The sequence below is a fragment of the Malurus melanocephalus genome, unplaced genomic scaffold (assembly GCF_030028575.1).
Source record: "Malurus melanocephalus ecotype Western Australia unplaced genomic scaffold, MMel_1.1 scaffold_785, whole genome shotgun sequence".
NCBI classification, from domain to species: domain Eukaryota; kingdom Metazoa; phylum Chordata; class Aves; order Passeriformes; family Maluridae; genus Malurus; species Malurus melanocephalus.
The window spans coordinates 114,397-133,669 of NW_026624017.1; the positions used below are offsets into that span (position 1 = coordinate 114,397).

The 19,273-nt window shown below is 41.7% G+C and overlaps 1 protein-coding gene across 2 annotated transcripts; it reads right to left on the minus strand.

Moving 5' to 3' along the window:
• Window positions 1-708: 708 nt before the first annotated feature.
• WDR89 (WD repeat domain 89) lies at window positions 709-19,216 on the minus strand. Of its 2 annotated transcripts, none has more exons than XM_057385090.1 (2): window positions 19,140-19,216; window positions 709-4,561 (listed from the first exon to the last, which is right to left on the minus strand). In XM_057385090.1, the coding sequence occupies exon 2, from the start codon at window positions 4,528-4,530 to the stop codon at window positions 3,361-3,363; it is 1,170 nt and encodes a 389-aa protein (XP_057241073.1). In that variant the 5' UTR covers window positions 4,531-4,561; window positions 19,140-19,216; the 3' UTR covers window positions 709-3,360. The 2 variants fall into 2 exon arrangements, with proteins under 2 accessions (XP_057241073.1, XP_057241074.1); XM_057385091.1 differs by lacking the exon at window positions 19,140-19,216 and adding an exon at window positions 19,086-19,126.
• Window positions 19,217-19,273: the final 57 nt, after the last annotated feature.

Here is a 19,273-nt window from a genome sequence, read left to right on the forward strand (position 1 = left end):
GTTAAACAATTCACACAGTGATGATTTCCGAAAGCTACTTGCACATAGTTTCAATTACGTAAGTTTTATAAAGGTCAGATCTGGCCTCCTGCAAGGCCTTTGACACAGTCCCCTAYTGCATCCTTCTGAATTGGAGAGATAAATTTGCTGATGGAGTGTTCAGTAGATTAGGAATTGGTTGGATGGCTGCACTGGAAGGTAGTGATCAACAGCTCAGTGTCCAGAGAGAGRTCAGGGGATCCCTCAGGGGTCTGTACTGGGATCAGCACCGTTTAAYATCTTCAGTATTGGCACAGACAGTGGATCAAGGGCAGCCTCAGCTGATGACACCAAGSCAAGTGGTGCTGTTGACACTCCTGAAGGACAGGAGGCCATCCAGAGGGACCTGGGCAAGCTCAAGAAGCAGATCCTGCTGGGGCATGACAAGGGGAAAAGGGGGGGTTAAACTGAGAGGGTAGATTCAGATCATATACAAGGAAGAYATTTTCTTACAATGGCACAAACTGCCCAGAGAGGTGGTGGAGGTTCCCCATCCCTGGGAACATTCACAGGCAGGTTGGATGAGGCTCTGAACATCCTGGCTGAGCTGAAGACATCCCTTCTCCTTGCAGGAGGGTTGGACTAAATGGCCTTTAAATGTCCCTTCCAATCCCAACCATTCTGTGATTCCATGATTCGGAGTTTATTACCAATAAACCAGAGGTGTCAAAATTAACCTAAGAGATTAAATACAGTCAGACAAGTTAACCTGATTTCCAGTCTATTGTTATTTATGTGATCACACATGGATTCTGCCTGTGTTCTGTGGTCTATGAAATAGTGTTTGCAGCTTACAGAAGCAAGCAGTGCTAATTACTTGTTCACATGTGGTTTCCATCTATGTTTATTTTATGGGTATTAACCCGGAATTAAGTCAATACAAAAGAAAAAGAGAAACAACAAAATTGAGTATTTTCAGAGGCAACACAAGCCTGAGTCTCGTGACAGCTGCTGTGCCTTTGCRGAATTTTAAGATACAGACACACATTTTTCCCCTTCCGCTGCTATTTCTGTTATGCACGTAAAAGGGAGAAATCAGCTTCTCAGAGAAAATCRTGGCTCCAACTGTGACTGATACAGAACAAATCGATACCCATCTAACTCAGCAACAAGATAACAGACACAGGTTGCATACTGCAAACTGTTCAGTCCCAGAACTCCCACCTCTGCTGCTTTAATTCAGAGGCAGCTGGCAGAGCACGCTGGAATTTCACTCAGCAGACACTTGAAAGCAAGTGGAGGCAACCACAAGCTCCCTCTCTGTGCATTTCTCTACGTGCACACAAACCTGTCTTCAAGAAATCAAACGTGACACAGACYCAATGACTTTACTCCACTGAATGTGTCAAGATACCAGGAAAAGAATGGATAAACACCTAAAAAGGGACTTACATACCGTACCTGCAATGACACAGGTCTCAGAATCACCCCTCAGTCCCCCAACCCCATTTGGCACTGAACCAAGTCAGGCCCAAGAGGGTTTTACTGTGAATTTGGAGGGGTCTGAAGCTCTTGATCCACTCAGTTATACAATAGGCAAAAACAGGGACCTGGGAGAATAAATTTGGAGAGCACATGATCCAGGTGCATCGTAGCCCTGACACTCACTGCCCACCTCATCTCAAAATAGCACAATGTGATTTGGAAAGCAACAAATAAGGATGTTGGGGGCAACATGAATTTAACACAAGTAGCAAAAAAAAAAAAAAAAGGGAAGAGAACTGTGATTTTTAAATAGAAGCTGCACTTTTAAATAACAAGTAACAAAACCAAGTGAATCATCTTACTTATCATCAACAGGCAAACCCAAACCAACAATGGATTCACAGTTGTGGCTAAAGGGTATTAACAATTTGAGAAACATCCTCTGGAAACTCAATACTTGTGGTTGGAAAGGATTCAATTCCAGAGATGATTACAGCATCTTCAGCACAGCTGTAACCATACACTAGAGTATCTTCTGTACTTCAGAAACTGTTTCTAAACTCCAGGATAATCCTCTAAACSTGATGTTCAGAACTTGTTCTGAAAGAATTACCTATCCACCTTCATGGGAAAAAAAATAACCCAACCTCTCTAAAATCTTTTGCCAGCTAATTTATAAAAGAACAATTCTTAAATACTCTGGTGCTGGTTTCAGTTTAGTGCATGTGTAACAACACCCTAAATACCAACACTCCTTGGCYGCAGTTGTCCTGGGAAGGCTGGAGRTGAGYGTGTGTAGAACCAGGAGCACAGGTTGGAGTCTGCCAGCAAAGCAGAATAAGCAGAAAGTCTCACCCATCACACAGATACAGGGCTGTTTTTTGCACTGCTCAATGGGTATTTGGTGGCATAATAAAACAAAGCTCTCCTGGGGAGATGTCCAAGCACAAAACACCTCTGCAGAGAGAAACRTTTCTTAAAAGACACAGGCCAACCTCTAAAAGGTCTTGTTAAAGTCTCCTCACATCAGTCTGTTTYTCCACAGTTCCTGAAGGCAGTGTTCATTTTTGGGTTTTAGCATCCCCACTTGGCACGTGATACCACTTTCTTTCAAGCCAGGGTTTGGGATTTTGAGCACCACTGCTGTAATTACACCCATCAATTCCTCCAACCCACCAAAGATCTCCCCAGTCTTCCAGGTGCACTTAGTAGGACAGAATGAAGCAGCTTGCAAAATTCTGGGGTATTTTCATGCAGGAAATAATGCCAGTTTAACAGTTCTCATATTCATACAAATTAGCTGCTGTTTGGTTGAATACATTCATATCTGCTATGAAAAATATGGCTCTATCAGCTGCTTCTTTATGAGCTTGTTCTAAACCAGTGATGTGACAGTGCAAAACCACTTATTTTCTGTTTCATCAAGAAGTAATTCCTTCAGGCATTAAGATGTGACATAAAATCTTTTACTAAATTGAGMAATTTCATTAAGTTTTCTGTAAAGAAAACAAAATACAGCGTGGAATACAAAAGCTTTTAAAATGTGCCAGAGAATATCATTGGGAAGGTAACAAACTATGCAAGCCACAGGCCTGTATTGCATATTTAAAACATTGTCTGAGACATTAAATAACCACAGAAACAGCTTTATATAATATGATTTCACATCTGTTGTTCGAGAACTCAGGAGCAAATGTTTACTCTTTTCTGATTAATATTAGCAACTTTAAAAAAAATAAAAGGCATTCTTCTGATGACTGAAATACATTCCCAGGGGGAATTCAAGCACCACAGTTCTTTCCACAGAATACCTCCAAATAAAACACGGCCAAGTACTGCCTGAGAGATTAAACACCAGGAAAACTCTACACAGCAGAGATTCCCACTTTAGGCATTTCACTTTTTCCTGCTTTTGAGGGAGGTGTTGTGAACTCTTACTCTCTTCTGCACGGAAGAAGAGATCTTCAGAGATGCTTTCTTTGTGAGGGACCTTTCCACAGCTCCAGGTTTCCATAGCAACAGCTGAGCATCCTCTCCACCCGTCAGCAGAGACTCATCTGTCGGGCTCCAGCAGAAGGAGCGGACGGTGGCTGAGTGTCCCTCACTCAGGGTCCCCACCAGGCTCAGGCCATCGGTGCCACAGCTGATCAGGTGGATGTTTCCTGTGGAGGTTCCCCCAATCAGGAAGAGTTTCCCTGCCTTTTCGTGGTACAAGCCCCCCACCAGGTAATGCAGGCCGTGGTTTTCAGCACAGACTGACTCTCTGGCATCCAGAACATGCAGCAGTGTTATTGGTTCTTCGGTGTCCAGCTGAGCCATGTCCCACCAGCAGAACCCCTCATCGTGTGTCACACAATAGACCTGTTTGTAATCTTTCCCAGACCAGCCAAGAGAGCTCACTGATGAATCTGAATTGCAAGTYGATACCAAAGCATCATCCTCATTATCCTTGTTGATGTCAAACACRTTCACCAAGCCATCGGTTGACCCAGACACTACCAAATTGGGTTCGATAGGATGAAAACAGATTTTAGTGATGTCATCATTGTGACTTTCAGAATAGACTCCCAGGGGTTCTTTAGYGGTGCTGGCACAGTCTGTAATGCCTCTTGCATCCCAAAACACCAGAAACGTGTCCTTTTCAGCTTTTTCTGTTCCRGCACAAACGATGAGGTCACTACAGCTGACATCAAAGCTGATGAAGACRTTGGAAGGATAGCCACTGAACACCTGCACAGGCTTCTGCGTGGCCGAGCGAACATCCCAGCACTTCACCGCGCCCTCGCTGCAGGCTGAGAACAGCACGCTGTCACACGCGTGTGCAAACCTGACCCCGCTCAGGGTGCCGGGGTGGCCGCTGTACTCCCGCAGGAGGTGCAGTGTGTCCCTGTTGTACACCCTGACTGATTTATTGGAACAGGAAACGGCCACCAAGCGGCTGCTGGCGGGGTGGGCAGGGGTGGAGGTGGCAATGTCCAGCAGGTAGGCGGGCTCCTCGCTGGGGACACAGCGCCTGGCGATGCGCAGACCCGCCAGCTGCTCCTCCACCTTCTCCACTGCAGTCATCTCCAACGCTCTCCCCAGCCTTGCCAGAAACCTGTAATAACATCCAAGGAGAGTTTTAATTACAATGTTCTTAAACACTGTTCGCTTTATAAACATGTATGAGAAAGCATCTCGCTCAGAGCTAAAATTCAATTATCCCGATGTCTTCCCCACCACAGCTTCATTCACGGGAACACAGAACAGGAAAGGGCTCCCTGATCCAAGGAGTTCAGTCTCTCRTGTCTGTAAGCACTACACCAGATAATCCCCTTAACAGATTAAACAGTCTATCTGGGAATCCTGGGAGAGTCATTTAGCTAAATTTGCTTTATTATTTTTATAAAGCAACATGATGTTCTCCACAAGTGGAAACAAAATGAAGTCACCCCTTCTACCTGAGGAGGAGTAAGTTTTGTTCTAGGAAGCACAGCCCACAAACAGCTGCACCAGTACAACTGCAGGAGACTCCTTAAGTGAACTTCTGTGCTGAGGGACGTGCACAGGAGAGGCAGAGAACAAGACCAAAATGATGCAGGACTGCAGCCTGAAATGGCCTGGAGAGGTAATTTTACAAGTATTTAGGTGCCCAATGATGCACAGAAACACCTGTCAGCATATCATGGACCACCTAAACAGGCTACGTGACACGCAGAATTCACTGCAATTAAACACCTCAAGGTTTTCTGAGCCTCCTGTAAAACCACAGAACACTGCCTTTTAGTGCAGCTGATAAAAATCTTCCCTTCAGAGGCAATTCCTCTCTGGCACTACTGCACCCACCTAGAAACCCAAACTATTTCAGCAATGCACACAAGCGCAAACTTTACCCAGCAAAATCAAAATTAAACAAAATTCTCCTGATTGTCTCATAGATTCACTTCTAAAATATACCCCCAAAAAAAGGAAAACCATAGTTTTCCTTTCTATAACACAACAGAAAATTCTATTCTGCAGCTGCAGTAAARATTCCATCAATTCAGAGTCAGAAAAAGCACAGCAGCATTTACATTTTAAAGAGATATTTGCTATGGTTTTAGTGGTTCACAAACTACAGCCTTTTTTAAAAGGAAGATGCAGGTAAACACAGGTTCAATTAGACCACTATTCTGTGTTTAAAGGAATCAAAACCCAAATATTGAGGGAATCACATCAGGTTTTAAGGGGTCAACACTTCAGTGACTTCTCACTGGTACTGGTATTTCCTTAAAGTCTSTGCCAGCAGCCAATCCCAGGTACCACATGCATGAAATGACCCTCTAAAAACAAAAATCCAAACAAAAATGGAGCAAAAATCKGGCAGACACAGAATGCAAGAAATATTCTCATGCTTTCCCAGCTGTCCTATCATCAATTTTTCTGCAAATTCTTCAAGCTGGATTTTTAGGGATGGAATGTGCAAGTTTCCATGTATTACTTGCTTTAATCATAATTATTTTAATTGTCCATGRGAGACCAAAAACAAAGGAAAAGTTGCTATGACAAAGCTGCATTTTGCTTTTTTTTCTTCTTGGTGTTGTTTGTGGTTTCAGGGATTTGCTTTCCCTCCTCTGTTTTGGTGCACACAAATATTCATGACACCACGTGACAAAYGAGCAAATTCTTAAAAAACAGCTTAAGTAGGCACACATAAAAACTTAATTCCCAAGTCACAAATAATCTCACTAAGCGATTTGCCTCAGTAATATCCTGACAATGAGGTCCCCAGGTTAATCTTCTACATCAAAGCAACCTTTCAGAGCACATCTACAAGTCATTTTTGCCATAAAATGCAGACATCCTGTGGAAACTCCTTTYCCCTCTGAAGCAAAGAAGTTCAGCGTGTTTTCTGGCATTACCCTGTGTACAACCTACCCACAGAACTTGTTCCTTACTTACATTTCTGGGTATGTCCTCAAATGAAACGAGCTTTTACTAGAACTATTACATAAAGCCAACTGTTCTGAAATGCTGTTTGCTACGCTGCTTAAACACAGAACTGTTACACTTCCATGCAAATTAACAATATAAACTGAACAAGTAAAATATTTTTAACATTTTTAATTAGGAAAACTACTTAATTCAATTTAGTGAAGAATTACAAYGGAGGCTTGTATTTAAATAGTTTCAAGCACACATGCTTGAGGGTGGAGAAAGGAGTTTTCACAAACCAGCTCTCCTGTAGTGCTATGGTTACTAAAAAAAGTCAGGTTCTCTCTGTAAATTTTTTGTAAGAGAAATGTAGTTTTCCAAGCTGACCTGAATTTTAAGCTCTAAATATTCAGACTTTGTCTACTCAAAAGGCCAAGTAAACTCAAACAGACATGTTCCTGACAAATGTCATCCATTTGGAAGGCAAGCTGCAGTTGTTTAAATATTACTGACTATGATAGAGARTATCTTTTAATAAGCAGTTTCTACAACACTCATGTCAGAGCTTTTACTGCTGGGGAGGGCAAGAAAACTCTACAAATACCCAGAAGTTGTAAAAAGCCAGAGACTGCAAAAGCAGGTTCATTCAGTTTTAATAATATTTTCTGGGAAATAAAATTAGCCCAAGACAACTCTTAAGCTTTTGTCCCAAATGGCTTAAGTACAGCTATTCTGAAATACCAGAAAACTCTTCAAGTTTTCAGACAGAAGTGCAATTTCTATCATCTGGAAGCTGAAGGGTTCAGTTTTCAGTTCTATTTCCACTGCAACAACTAAGCAGCCTTAAAGTTCGATGGCAGCCAGGTTTTTGCTAAAAACTCAGTAAAATGTCTGCCTTAGTATGAAAGTCTTCAGACGATTATGAAATTGTGATTGAAGGTTATATAAACAATTCATGCTCAAACTTCAGGGTGTAGCTGCCAGCCCTTCCTTTTCAGAAGGGGAAGTCACTGTTGTATTTTGATGGGAAAGTTTAAATGGCAGGAATAGGATCTGTGTTAAATTTATGAGACAAATAGGAAACAATGGTCTTCCAAACACAATAGGAGATAACCAAGCACTGGACTGCAGCCACCTACAAAGCACACGGTCCTCGTCGCTGAAGCACTTTGAGTTCCTTAAGTTCAACAACAGAGGTATCTGTTTTCCAAAGAATCCTTTGGCAAAATCAGTGTCTTTGAAACGTGACATGCTTTGGATACAGCACAACAGCCAGTTGTGATTCTCAGAGTGGAGAACTGCTCATGCTTGAGTGACAAACTCTCTGACACAAAGGTTTTGTAGGGCACTGACAGCTGGCTCKCAGACTGCTCCAGTCTCAGATGGACTCACAGAGGGCACTGACCAAAATCTCTCCTTTCCTTTGCTCAGAATGTGAGGAAGTTCATTAAATTCAGGTTCTTCACTTTCTCCAGCTCACAGTGGCCCACGAACTGGATCTACAGCTTCAACACCAACAAAAGGTGATGTCAAGGTGCCAGGAAACCACCACCACTGGGATGACACACACGAGCACCTCGCTAAAGGGGTCTAGCTCTGCTCAAACACCTTGTGTTTGAAACAGAGGTGCAATTCCATCCTTAGGGATCACCATTCCCTACATGGAACTGCTRAATCTTTCAGCTGCATCCACACCTGCACCCTCCTGAGCCAGGTAAAGCCACCTTTTACAAATTAAACCTGAAAYTTCTGCGTTATTGTATCCACACCTCTGGAACTACACTCACGTGATGTGTTCTGTGAGTTAACTTCACAGTTACATGGAACCCCTGCACATCTGGATATCACAACTACCAGAAACAGAAGGACACTGAAAACTCATTACATCTTGGGAATTCAGAATAAATATAGTTCTCTGAAATAACCTAAAATATTTTGACCTCCAGGGCATCCTACAAGGCTCCTTTAAAAAAGAAATAAACTCAATGTTTAGAATAGAAGGCACGAAGTGGAAGTGATGCCAAAGAGGCAGAACAGGATTTTCAAATGCCTTTGTTATGTGTTTTTCRCTGGTGGAGTGTGGAAACAACCACACAGCAAGACTAGAAGCAAACAGCTCTGCCAAAAGCAGCCTCTTCCAATGGTGGAGAAATGAAAAGCAAGTACCTATCTGAACAAAGTAAACAATATTGTCCCAGCACACACTGCTGTGCTGTTTGTGCAGTATTCTAAACGTTACAGCCTCGGTTCAAGCCAACAGGCTCATCAGTCCTCTTCAATCCAGAACATTTTTCAAAAGATAAACCAGCAAATCATAAGTTATTTCCCTTTTCCTTTGAGTGGTGTACAGAAGATGCTGCCAAGTTGCATAGTTCTCCTTTCCAAAAGGGAATGTTAGCTCAAAAATATATAGAAATACAAATTTTCCGTTGAAAAATACAGTGAAAAATGTGGGGAAAATAGCACATTCTCAAAGATTTAATCACTAACATAAGAGTAGGAGGGTAGAAACATGTAATAAAAATGAAAACGACCTGTAGTTCTGACAATCTTCTTTGCAGAGGTCAAATACCAAAAATAGCAAGGGATCCAAACAGCAGTAGATGAAATCTTGCACTGCTCTTTCCTACTACAAACAATACAAACAGACCCTCCCTTTATTTTCACAATTATTAAAAGTTCAAGAAGAAGCTGAGAAGAAACCCAGAGCTCTGGGCAGGGGAAGCAGCTCATGCATGAGACAGGACATGTGGTTTGCGTTTGAAAGCAGAGCTGCCAAGGCAGGGAGAGCACATCAGCGCTGCACTTCCCTAATGCAGGAGCCTGCAGAGACCTCTCCTCTCTGGCACCACTCCCCAGCAGAAGCTGGGTCAGAAAACAATCTAAGCTCCCATAGCTGGTTTTATTATTTCACCCAAGCACAGGGAGAAGGGGTTTTTCCAGCATTCCCACAAAGCCTGCTGAAGGCAAAGACAAGAGCATTTAGTCATCAGGCAGAAAGGGAATAAAATGCACGAGAGGCTACGCTAAAGTGCAGAGACAAGATGTAACTGCCAAGAGAATTATTTCATCCTCTCAAATCAGCTGCATCTCGCTTCCAAATGTAAAGCACAGTCAGAAGGAAGCTCCACATAATTCCTCGTTTGCAGTACAGATAAAATTATATCAGTAGAACAGAAAGGAGGAAAAAGATAATACACAAAGTCTATGGGAAGATCAAAAAAGTTAGGTCTACCAAGCTACTTGCCTTTCATGAAGTCAATTCCTGCCCTCCCACCAGGACTGAGCTTTGGGGTACGATCCTGTTCAGCAATGGAGAGAGAAGCTATATGCGGGAGAGTGAACCAAGGAAATGGCCTTAAACAATACTGGTTGGAGGGAAAAAATAGGAGTCAGAGGTAGGAGAGAATAAAGAGAAACAGGCAGAGGTGCTGAGTGCTTTGGGGTTCAATCACTTTTAAAAAAATTTAATGGAAACTACAACTTCTTTGAACTTATTTTTGGGGGGCATATGCAGGTATTTACATCAATTCAGAAACAATACCTCTTTTGAATACTATGCTGGACATCCATAGAGAGAGAATGCAAAAACAACTTCTGGCTTGGATCAAGCATAGCTTTAAATGCATTAATCATAAAAACCACACACTGAGTATTTCCATCAAAAGAAAACTTAAAGGTTGGATTTTTTTGGTGTAAGATTCTGCATTCAAACTGGAAAGACCTATCCTAATTTTGCATTCAGCACTAGAAAATGGAGAGAGGTGGAGACAGGTGAGATCTAGAGCATTTAGGCACGCCTTCAGATCCAAAGTGCAATGAATTAACATTTTCAAACTTGAGTAACTGAAAGYCTATTGACAGAAATTCATGAACCGAAGAGATGGTAAAGAGCTGCAAAGGACTGAACTACTAATTGAAAACAAACTGAGTGYAGAAYAATCCAATAAGCTAGAAAGCACTAYACAAAACTGAAAAAATGACAAATTACAAATTTAGCCTTCAAAATTAAGGCAAATTTATGAAAATATGATGCTTAGATTGCTAACCTACCTTTTCTAGAACAATTTAGGAGACCCTAACATAAACATGGGAAATACAGTTCCTAAATACTCTAAGAAGCTGTGTAAAACAATGTTTCAAACACATTAGAGAACATTCCTTTTTCAGTCTTCATTCAGTTCAATGCTGATTACACACACCTACTAACAGAGGAGCCACAAAGGAAGCTGTCCTCAAAATCCCACTCTGCCATGAGCAGCTGGACCCAGCCAAGAATTTCCTTGTGAGAGGGAACTTTCCTCATAGTGACCTCACCAGGTAGAGGATGCGACTGCAGGTCATCCAGGTRTGGATGAGGTGGTCATCCAATAAAGCAGTAATAAGAGGATAAGAGATGCTCTATTTTACTCTCATGGCTATTCTCAGATCAAGCTGACAGAAGCTGCAGCAGAAGCAATCCTATTTTATAAAGGCAGATCTGAAAGAGTCCCAGGCAAAGRGTAAATTACAGAAAGAGATAACTTCAACTCGGTTATTTGTATCCTAAATTCTATATATTATGCTCTCTTCTTTATTTTTTTTTTCTGGCAAAGAATACTGAGTTAAAAACACTGTGAAATCTAGTCTATGCCTGCATTGCACACTCACAAGCCACTGAACAGGTAAACAACAAATGCTGAATCCTCAGGTGGATTCTAGAGAACAGGAAAACTATCCTAGTGCTGGGCCCTGGCTTCAGCACTGAGCAAGGCTCTGAGATGGGGGTCAAATATGATATTTGTGCCGGCTGCTTCTTCTCCCCTCCTTCCAGGCACAGAGCTCAGCCAACCTGTGCCCAGCATACACATAACTACAGGGTTCAGGTCACCTCAAAAAGAAGGAAACCATGGGAAACCACGGCCAGTGCTGTGGGACTCTAATAGCCATTTTCCCCCAGCTGGGACCCAGGAGGTTTGTTGACAACCCCAGGAGGAACAGAAGGTGGACATTGTGTGCACTGTCCCAGTGCTACACAAACATCAACATTCCCGACTCCAGCAGGTCCAGGTAACTGCCAGCTTCAGCACCCAGCACCTCTGTGTGCTGGTGTCTGTAATTCAACCACGCCTATCCAAACCCATCTGCTGCAAATCTTGAAGAGAATCCAAGTCTCAACCTTCTGCACTTGTGCTTATCTCATCAGACCACAGCCACGACAGAAAAGTCATTTCCTTTCTCCTGTGAGCACCTCCCACCGAACGCATCATATTGAGATGACTTTTTGTAACCACAAACAGAGGAAAGAAGATACAGAACTAATCAGCCTCTCAAATAACACACAGCCAACAGCTGCTGGAAATCAAACACRGAGGGTACAACATTCACCTACATGTAGTATTAAGTTTTTCTCTGTTCACATTTCCTCACAACAGCCACAAGCAGCTCAGAGGAGGTTCATGCTCATTAAGAGCATTTTCTTTTGTGAARAAGTCCAACTGCTTTGCTGTCTGACGTGGCAGCAGAGCCATGGACTGAGATGGTCATCTCAAAGAAGTCAGAAATAAAGTGTTTATCTCAGTAGATTTTAACAAGAGCCTGGCCTACAAACACTTCCTAGTCCTGACTGTGGCAGAACAGCTTGCTGAGCAACACCCAGCAAGGGGCAACATTCACTCCTCACTTTATCAGTAGTGAAACAAGGACAGTGGTTGCCCAACTCACAGTCCTTATGCACACAAACATTAAGTTAGTATAAGTATAGTAAGTATAACCAGCAGCAGACTTTCCAAGAAAAAGACTTGTTCTGTCTACACTACAAGAAAATAAGCAGAAGTCACAGTGACACTGTGCACCTGCAAATTCCAAAATCAAAAAGTGCCCCATTGTCCTTTCAAGTTTGTGATTACAAGACAAGGCTCCAAGAGCGATGATTTTCAGGGCCATTTTAAGCTGAACAAAACACCACATGAACGGGCAACACCAATGATCCACCCTACAGAGAAAGGTGAAAGGAAAAAATTACTTACASAGCTGCATGAATAATTTAGTGACTCTGAAACAACACCATTTATTTCCTTCAATTTGGACATTGCCACTTACTACCTCATATAAAAGAAAACTGGAAATAAATAAGAGTCTTCCCAAATGTTTATAAATTTTGCTGAAATTCTTCCAAAGAATTTATTTCTRCAACACAAGAAGCCTGGGAAATTTCAGCCTGAATTTAGCAGGACCATAATAAAAGGATATAAAGGAACTTTGCTATAATGGGAAAAATAGCTCCTACTACCACACACTGGTGCCAAAATACCTACAATGACATAAAGTCAATGTTTCATTTACTGGAATATTTTAGAAATTCTTTCACAACAGTTATTTACTGTAAGTACACCTCATTATCGGAGTTCATTCTTCAAAACACAGAACTATTATGTTTTCAAGACTACTTCCTTAGCAACCCAAGCTTAAATCAGGTGCTGGTGAACAGGTAAGAAGATAATCCCCTACATTTGCAGATGTAGGGGAATACAGGACACACAACAYTTGYGTGCTTGGTAATTTTTAGCACYACTCTAAAATCACTGCCCAAGCAAWTCTCTGTAGCTCMAGATGTATTGCACAGGCAAAAACATCTGTCACAACCCCTCATTTTCCTGATGTGTTTCCCCAGAACATGCAGATCACTAAGGTGTCTTTGYCAGTCACATCCCACAATATCCATTTTTTTATATTTAGCTACTCCAGAACATCCTCACGTCAACAYAATTTGTCAGACCCTCTCCAGTTTCAAAGCAACAAGAGAAACTCGAGATCCCTRTGTGCCCATGACAGTTCACAGACGATCAGTTTCCAAAACATGCTCTGYGCACAGTCTGACAGCTGGAGGCTCTGCTGAATCTTTATCGTGCCCTAAGCTCAATTTTCAATGCTTTGTAGCAGACAAAAGGAAAAGATGTCATCTAAGTGACAACAGAAGGATGGAAGAGGCTGAAAAAAAWGGKTTTCAGAGCTATGCTGACTCTCTCCTGTTCAGRAGAATTTACTTTTGAATCTCCACAAAAGATGCCAAGGCATCAATTACGTAGACATTGAACCTATGCAAGGCACACCCTTCGGCACCTTGTCTTCAGGAGCCTTTGGAAAATGCTTACACTTGAACCCAACTCCAGCAGCAGCTTCACCAATGCCATAAAAGACTTAAAAAATCAGCTTTCCCTTTTCATGACACCCAAATGCACAGTGATTTTCCATACTGCACTGGAAGTTCGTGCTCGACCGCTTTTTCGCTCTTTAAGTGATTGAGGACTCAGTCACAAGAAATAAAACCATGAAAGGGAAGGACAAGAGAGAAAGTATGCAGGTATTGAGACTTTCTGATCAAGAGRTCTGCTGTATGCAGCAACACAGACAATCCCTGCTGGCCAATCACAACAGAACTCTGTTTTTGTTAGCACCCATGAACTCCTAAGACCTAGGTGGGGAACTTATTTTTCTGAGATCCACAAACACCTTTCCAACATCTTCAGYAGCCTGTTGCCCTAAAATAAAGACAGGTATAAAAAACAAAGTCAGGAGCTTTATGCACTTTAATAATCTTGCTCTCAAGCCATGTTTGTTTTCAATGCCTAAGTAAATCCATATTTTACAGGGTCATAGGAGGCTCCCAGCGGTGCTCTTTGCTGAGRCCAATGTCTTGATAACCAAGCCATAATCAAGTGCAGAGAAGGAAGGATTAGATGATGCAGGTAATGGACTGTTTATTCCACAAGAAGTAGCTGGATGCTTTGCCTTGTGTAGTTTGGCAAAGACAGAGGCTGAATGGGGATATGATTACTATCTACAAATACATCAAAGGAATAAATGCTGAGGAGGGAGGGGAGCTACTTAAGAACAATACTGGCACAAGAGTTTAAGAGTATAAACTGACCATAAATAAAAGATGGAGCAGAAATCATGAAGTTTATCTTACAAAATACTTTCCAATTATAACAGTGGGGGTAAAAGCCTTAACTGCCTTCATCTGCTTTTATAACCTCGCCAGCCTGGCACCCACCACTGTCCTTGCACAGCAAAGAACCCAAATAGGAAGGCAGACTGAGAAACAAGCAACTCTGAGATAAGCTGGCTCATTGCTCCTTTCTCCAAGATACCACGTTGCCAGGCAGACAACAGCAAGACACAATATTTGCTCACTCTATAATTTAAAAAGCAACATTAGGATCTTCGTAAGAAGGCATTTATGCACAGAGAGCATGCAGCTTCCAGCTTAAGGTGGCCTCCTCTCCATGCGCCTGAATTGTCGGGATAACAGCCTGAGGACTTGAGCGTGYCCGTCCCCACGGCCACATGCACTGCCAAGGCTGTTGGGTGGAAAATCCCAAGAGTTTGGGACACGGTGTCGGCCAGGGGCTGTTATTCTGCATTCGGCCACCGGGTGYCGCCAGTGACCGCCTGAGAGGGAGCACGATTTACTCGATCCAAAGAGCGTTACTAAAGTACCAATAATTCTTTTATTTTAAAAGCCTCCTTCCTCAAATGAGACCGTTAACCAAAAAATCACAGCCTTCACTTAGAATCGTCTAGCACAAAAAACTGAACGAAAAAAGAACCCCAACCAAATTCACAACACCACAACTTTTCTTTCTGAAATGTCGGAGATTAAAAATACGCACACGTTCATTTTATTAAAGTCTCATTTGGTGACTTCAATACGGAGATTTCGATCTTTTAGACTTCATAATATTGAAAGATGAGATTCATAGGTCTATGCAGTGCACACATAAACATACAAGGAATGACTAACTTGTGTCCCTTTGTATTTGCTCCTTTAGCATCCAGCAAGTGCTGAGTCCAGAAACACCCATCACTCAAATTTCCCAGGGAAGAGCGATGAACAAACCAAACCCAGCAACGACAAAACCCTTCCTCTCTCAATCTGTTACACTCATATCTATCTCCTACAATTCTTCCTGAAGCAGAAGTGTTCACTGCACTTCCAAGGTAATAGTTACCCCRAGACATTAAACCATTAGAATTAATTTTTCTTTAAATGTGCTTTTCTCCCTTTCAAAAGTGAGTCATGATTTTCTTAGCTATGCTGATAGACACTGAATAAACTAAAATCAAATTCTCTTACCTCAAAAAACTCCTTAGTAAACCACATAAAAACTCAACTAAGTTAGAATTGCTAGTAAAAGASCTGTGTGTTTCTAAACAAGGATTCCTGCTTTCACAGCTATCTGCTTGTCCTTCCTGATTGCACAAAGGAGTAACAACATTTAATTCCAGCTTTCCCACTCATTCCCATAGCAACAAAGAGACACAAATTATTATTATGAAAAGATCCTCAAATTATTATTATGAAAAGATCCTCAAATTACTGAAAAGCAAACAACATCTGAAGCTTCCTATTCCAGGTAGTGCCAGCATACAACTCCAGTTTGCAAATTTCAGTTAAATGCTGGATTGTTTTTTTATTAATTTAACTGCTTGTCAATTGTACARCACTTCTGCATTTTATTTTTAACAAGAAGCTGAGCAATGGTTTTGCTTTGAAATAATGGGCAGTGGGAAAAAAAAAAGAGATCTCAGTAGTTATGGCGAGCTGCAGAGAGAGGTGYAAGTGCAAAGTTGCTAAGCAATTAAAAATTTTTAAATTAATATTCTGCTGAAGAAGAAAAAATAATGGCAAGAAAGATGATAAACAATACAGCAAAACAATCATTTTACTTTAAAGGCTAATGTTGGTTCTGAATCAATTTAATTCAGCATAAGAACTACAAGTGTTCTAATGCACCTGTTTTTTCAGATGAGATTCAGTTGYCATATTAAACAAAGAACTGTTTTGTTTTAATTTTTTATTAGGTTTTCATTCAGCTGGAAAACTACAGAATTTTAAAAAAAAATAGCAAGTGCCATTTCAAGGCCACAGTGCATTCTTACAYAAAACAAGTCTCGAAGAGGAAAACAATAGGAACTAAGAAGTTTTGAAATTCTTGCATTCCTCTATCTGCTGCAAATTTAGCCTCAAACTAAACRTTAAGGTCAACTCGAAATATTTTCAGCAATAGAAACAGTGTGATAAAAAAATTATACAAAAGCCTGCTAATACTAACAATCTGCAAGAAGCGCTTTCAGATCAATGTGAAAAGGGGTGATAAACTATTGTAAAGTCTGTAAAGGGTATAAACAGCAGTACAGRTGGTTTATGTTGCAAAAGAGATCAGACTAGATAATGTAATAGTCCTTCTGGACTTTTAATACCTGACATAAACAGAATAAAAACTTACGAGACTGAAGAATTTATAGGATAATAGGAACTTGTTAAAATGAACAGCTGCAAATATTTGCTTCCYGCCAATATTTAAAAATTATTTTAACTGTTGAAAAGACTCATTCTGTAAGGCCTAGAAACATGACAGAAAACACATTCTGTGCTGGGACCTTCCAAAGAGCCTAATGGAATTATCCAGTGTTTGTCCTGCAATTTGAGTGTGATTTTTACARTCCTGTACACTGGCTTAGCTTCTTCTTTCCCAGCCCCACTTTCTGCTTTGTTCTCACTGAAGTATTTTTTTAAAACTCACATTGAAGTATTTTGAGCTAAGGCAAAAATGCATCATAAAAACAATTCATCCAGACAGTTACAGACACACGAAAAAGGGAAGAGCTAAGGGAGAAGTGTGTAGTGGGTCAGGCTGAAGAGTGAGGAGGGCAAAGGTGTGTTTGAGATTGAACTTCCTAACCCCACATGGGGATGGGCAATATGCTCTTTTTCTTTCTTTCTTATGTCCTCCATTGCTCATCTCGCCCCTGAACTGCTCCCAAGTCCCAAACCATACTCCAAAACCTTGCCAAGTCTCTGATTCACAATTTTCAATGCTTTTTTTTTATATCTGTTGTGAAAGCCATTAATGGGCTTGTCCTCACATAAGAGATGTTGAGCCCCATAAAAACCATCTTTTCACTCACAAAATACAACCAAGTCTTAGATTGTCTGCACAGGTAACTCGATATCAATTCAGTTGAGCAGCATGGTAATGCTGATATCCTTCTGTTTTGCTGTTTTTTTTTTCTTTTTTTCCCCATGAAAGCTCAAAAATACCATTATTTGTATAGTTCCAGTAAAAGCACAACAAAGCTGCAGAACCCAGCTGGGAARTGCTGCCAGCAGGTAACAACCATCTGGTCCCTCAGGAGGTCTGCCAAGCAATCAGGTACAGACCAGACCCTAAGGTTTGCCCTGCAAAAATGATGCAGCAAAAAAAACATATTTTTTTAAAATCATCCTGAAWGGCTGAGAGAACYGGAATTATTCAGCCTGGAAAAGAGAAGGCTTTGGGGTGACTTAATCACAACCTTCCAGTGAGAGCCTGCAAGAAAGATGGAGAGAGACTATTTACAAAAGCCATGAGTGACAGGACAAGAGGGAATGCATTCATTCTGACAGGGGCAGAATGAAATTCTTGATTTTGAGGGTGGTGAGGCCCTGGCACAAGTTGCCCAGAGAAACTGTCAGTGCCCCATCCCTGGAAGTGTTCAAGGCCAGGCTGGCTGGGGCTTGGAGTAACCTGGTCTGAGGGAAGGGACCCCTGTCCAGGCAGGGGATTAGAACCAGGTTTTAAGGYTCCTTTCAACCCACACCATTCTATGATTCTGTGCTCTTTTTAAAAGCCACCTGAACATCATCMATCATTCTATGCACAGAATTCTTAAGTGGAAAAAAAAAATTATTTAAAAAAAATCTGATACCACAGAAGAAACAGGCAGGCCCCAGGTCATGTCAATGCATGCAGAGGCTACTTAGGTGTTCTGGGCCCAACTTTCCCTGCAAGGATGCTMCTTAACACCATAAAAAGATATCTGRAGGAAAACAMAAATAGCTAYACCAGTGTTTCTGTAACTACTTTTTTATTTAAAACCCCAGAAAAGCTCCTTTTCCCTTTTTCCCAAGGCAGTAAAGGAACCAAACAAAAAATCAAAATCAAAGCTTCCATTTCTTCTTCTGACTCTTTCCAATTTGTTTGGGGTTATTTTTGTTTTAGACTGTCACTATTATTAACAAACATCCCCATCTGCACCAAACCTAGGTGAGGTTGGCTGCTGCTTACCAGCGTAACTTTCTAACACACATATTTTACTGAATCACAGCATCATTAGGGTTGGAAAAGACATTTATGATCAAGTCCAGACATTAACCCAGCACTGACAAGGCACCCCTAAACTGTGTACCTAAGCACCACATCCACATGTTTTTGAACACTTCCAAGGGACAATGATTCCACCACTTCCCTGGGCAGACTGTTCCAACGCCCTAGTGAACAAATTTTTCCTAATATCCAGTATAAACTTTCCCTAGTGAAACCTGAGGCCATTTTATATTGTCCTGCCACTTGTTACCTGGGAAAAGATAGTGACCCCCACCCGGCTACACCCTCTTTCCTGGGAGCTGTAGAAAGTGATGAGGACCCCTCTGAGCATCCTCTTCTTCGGGCTGAGCTCCTCAGCTCCCTCAACCTTTCCTCATCACATTTATCTGCCTATACAGTCCTAAGTTTAACCCTAGCAGCCCCTAAATATCTCATCACAACTCTAAAGTGAAGATGAGCCTGCCAGATGAGCAATACACTGACCCAATCYTCACAGCAGCCCTCAATCCCAGCCCACTCGCTCCCACACACAGCATCAAAGCTGCTGAAGAAAAGGTGACCAAGCCAGAATCAGCTCTCTTTCCCGTGTAAGAGCACCTCTGTTTTGGGAAAGAAGCTGCCAGGCTTTGCTGAGTGACGGGATAAACTCACAGTGCGAGCCGAGTGTCCTGATTCACATCTCGCCAGCGACACAGCACAGCTCGCCAGCAAAGCAGCGACGCTTCAGTTCAGCCTAACAAGAAAATAAACGCACTGGTGAGGGAGGGCAGCACAGCCAGAGAAGC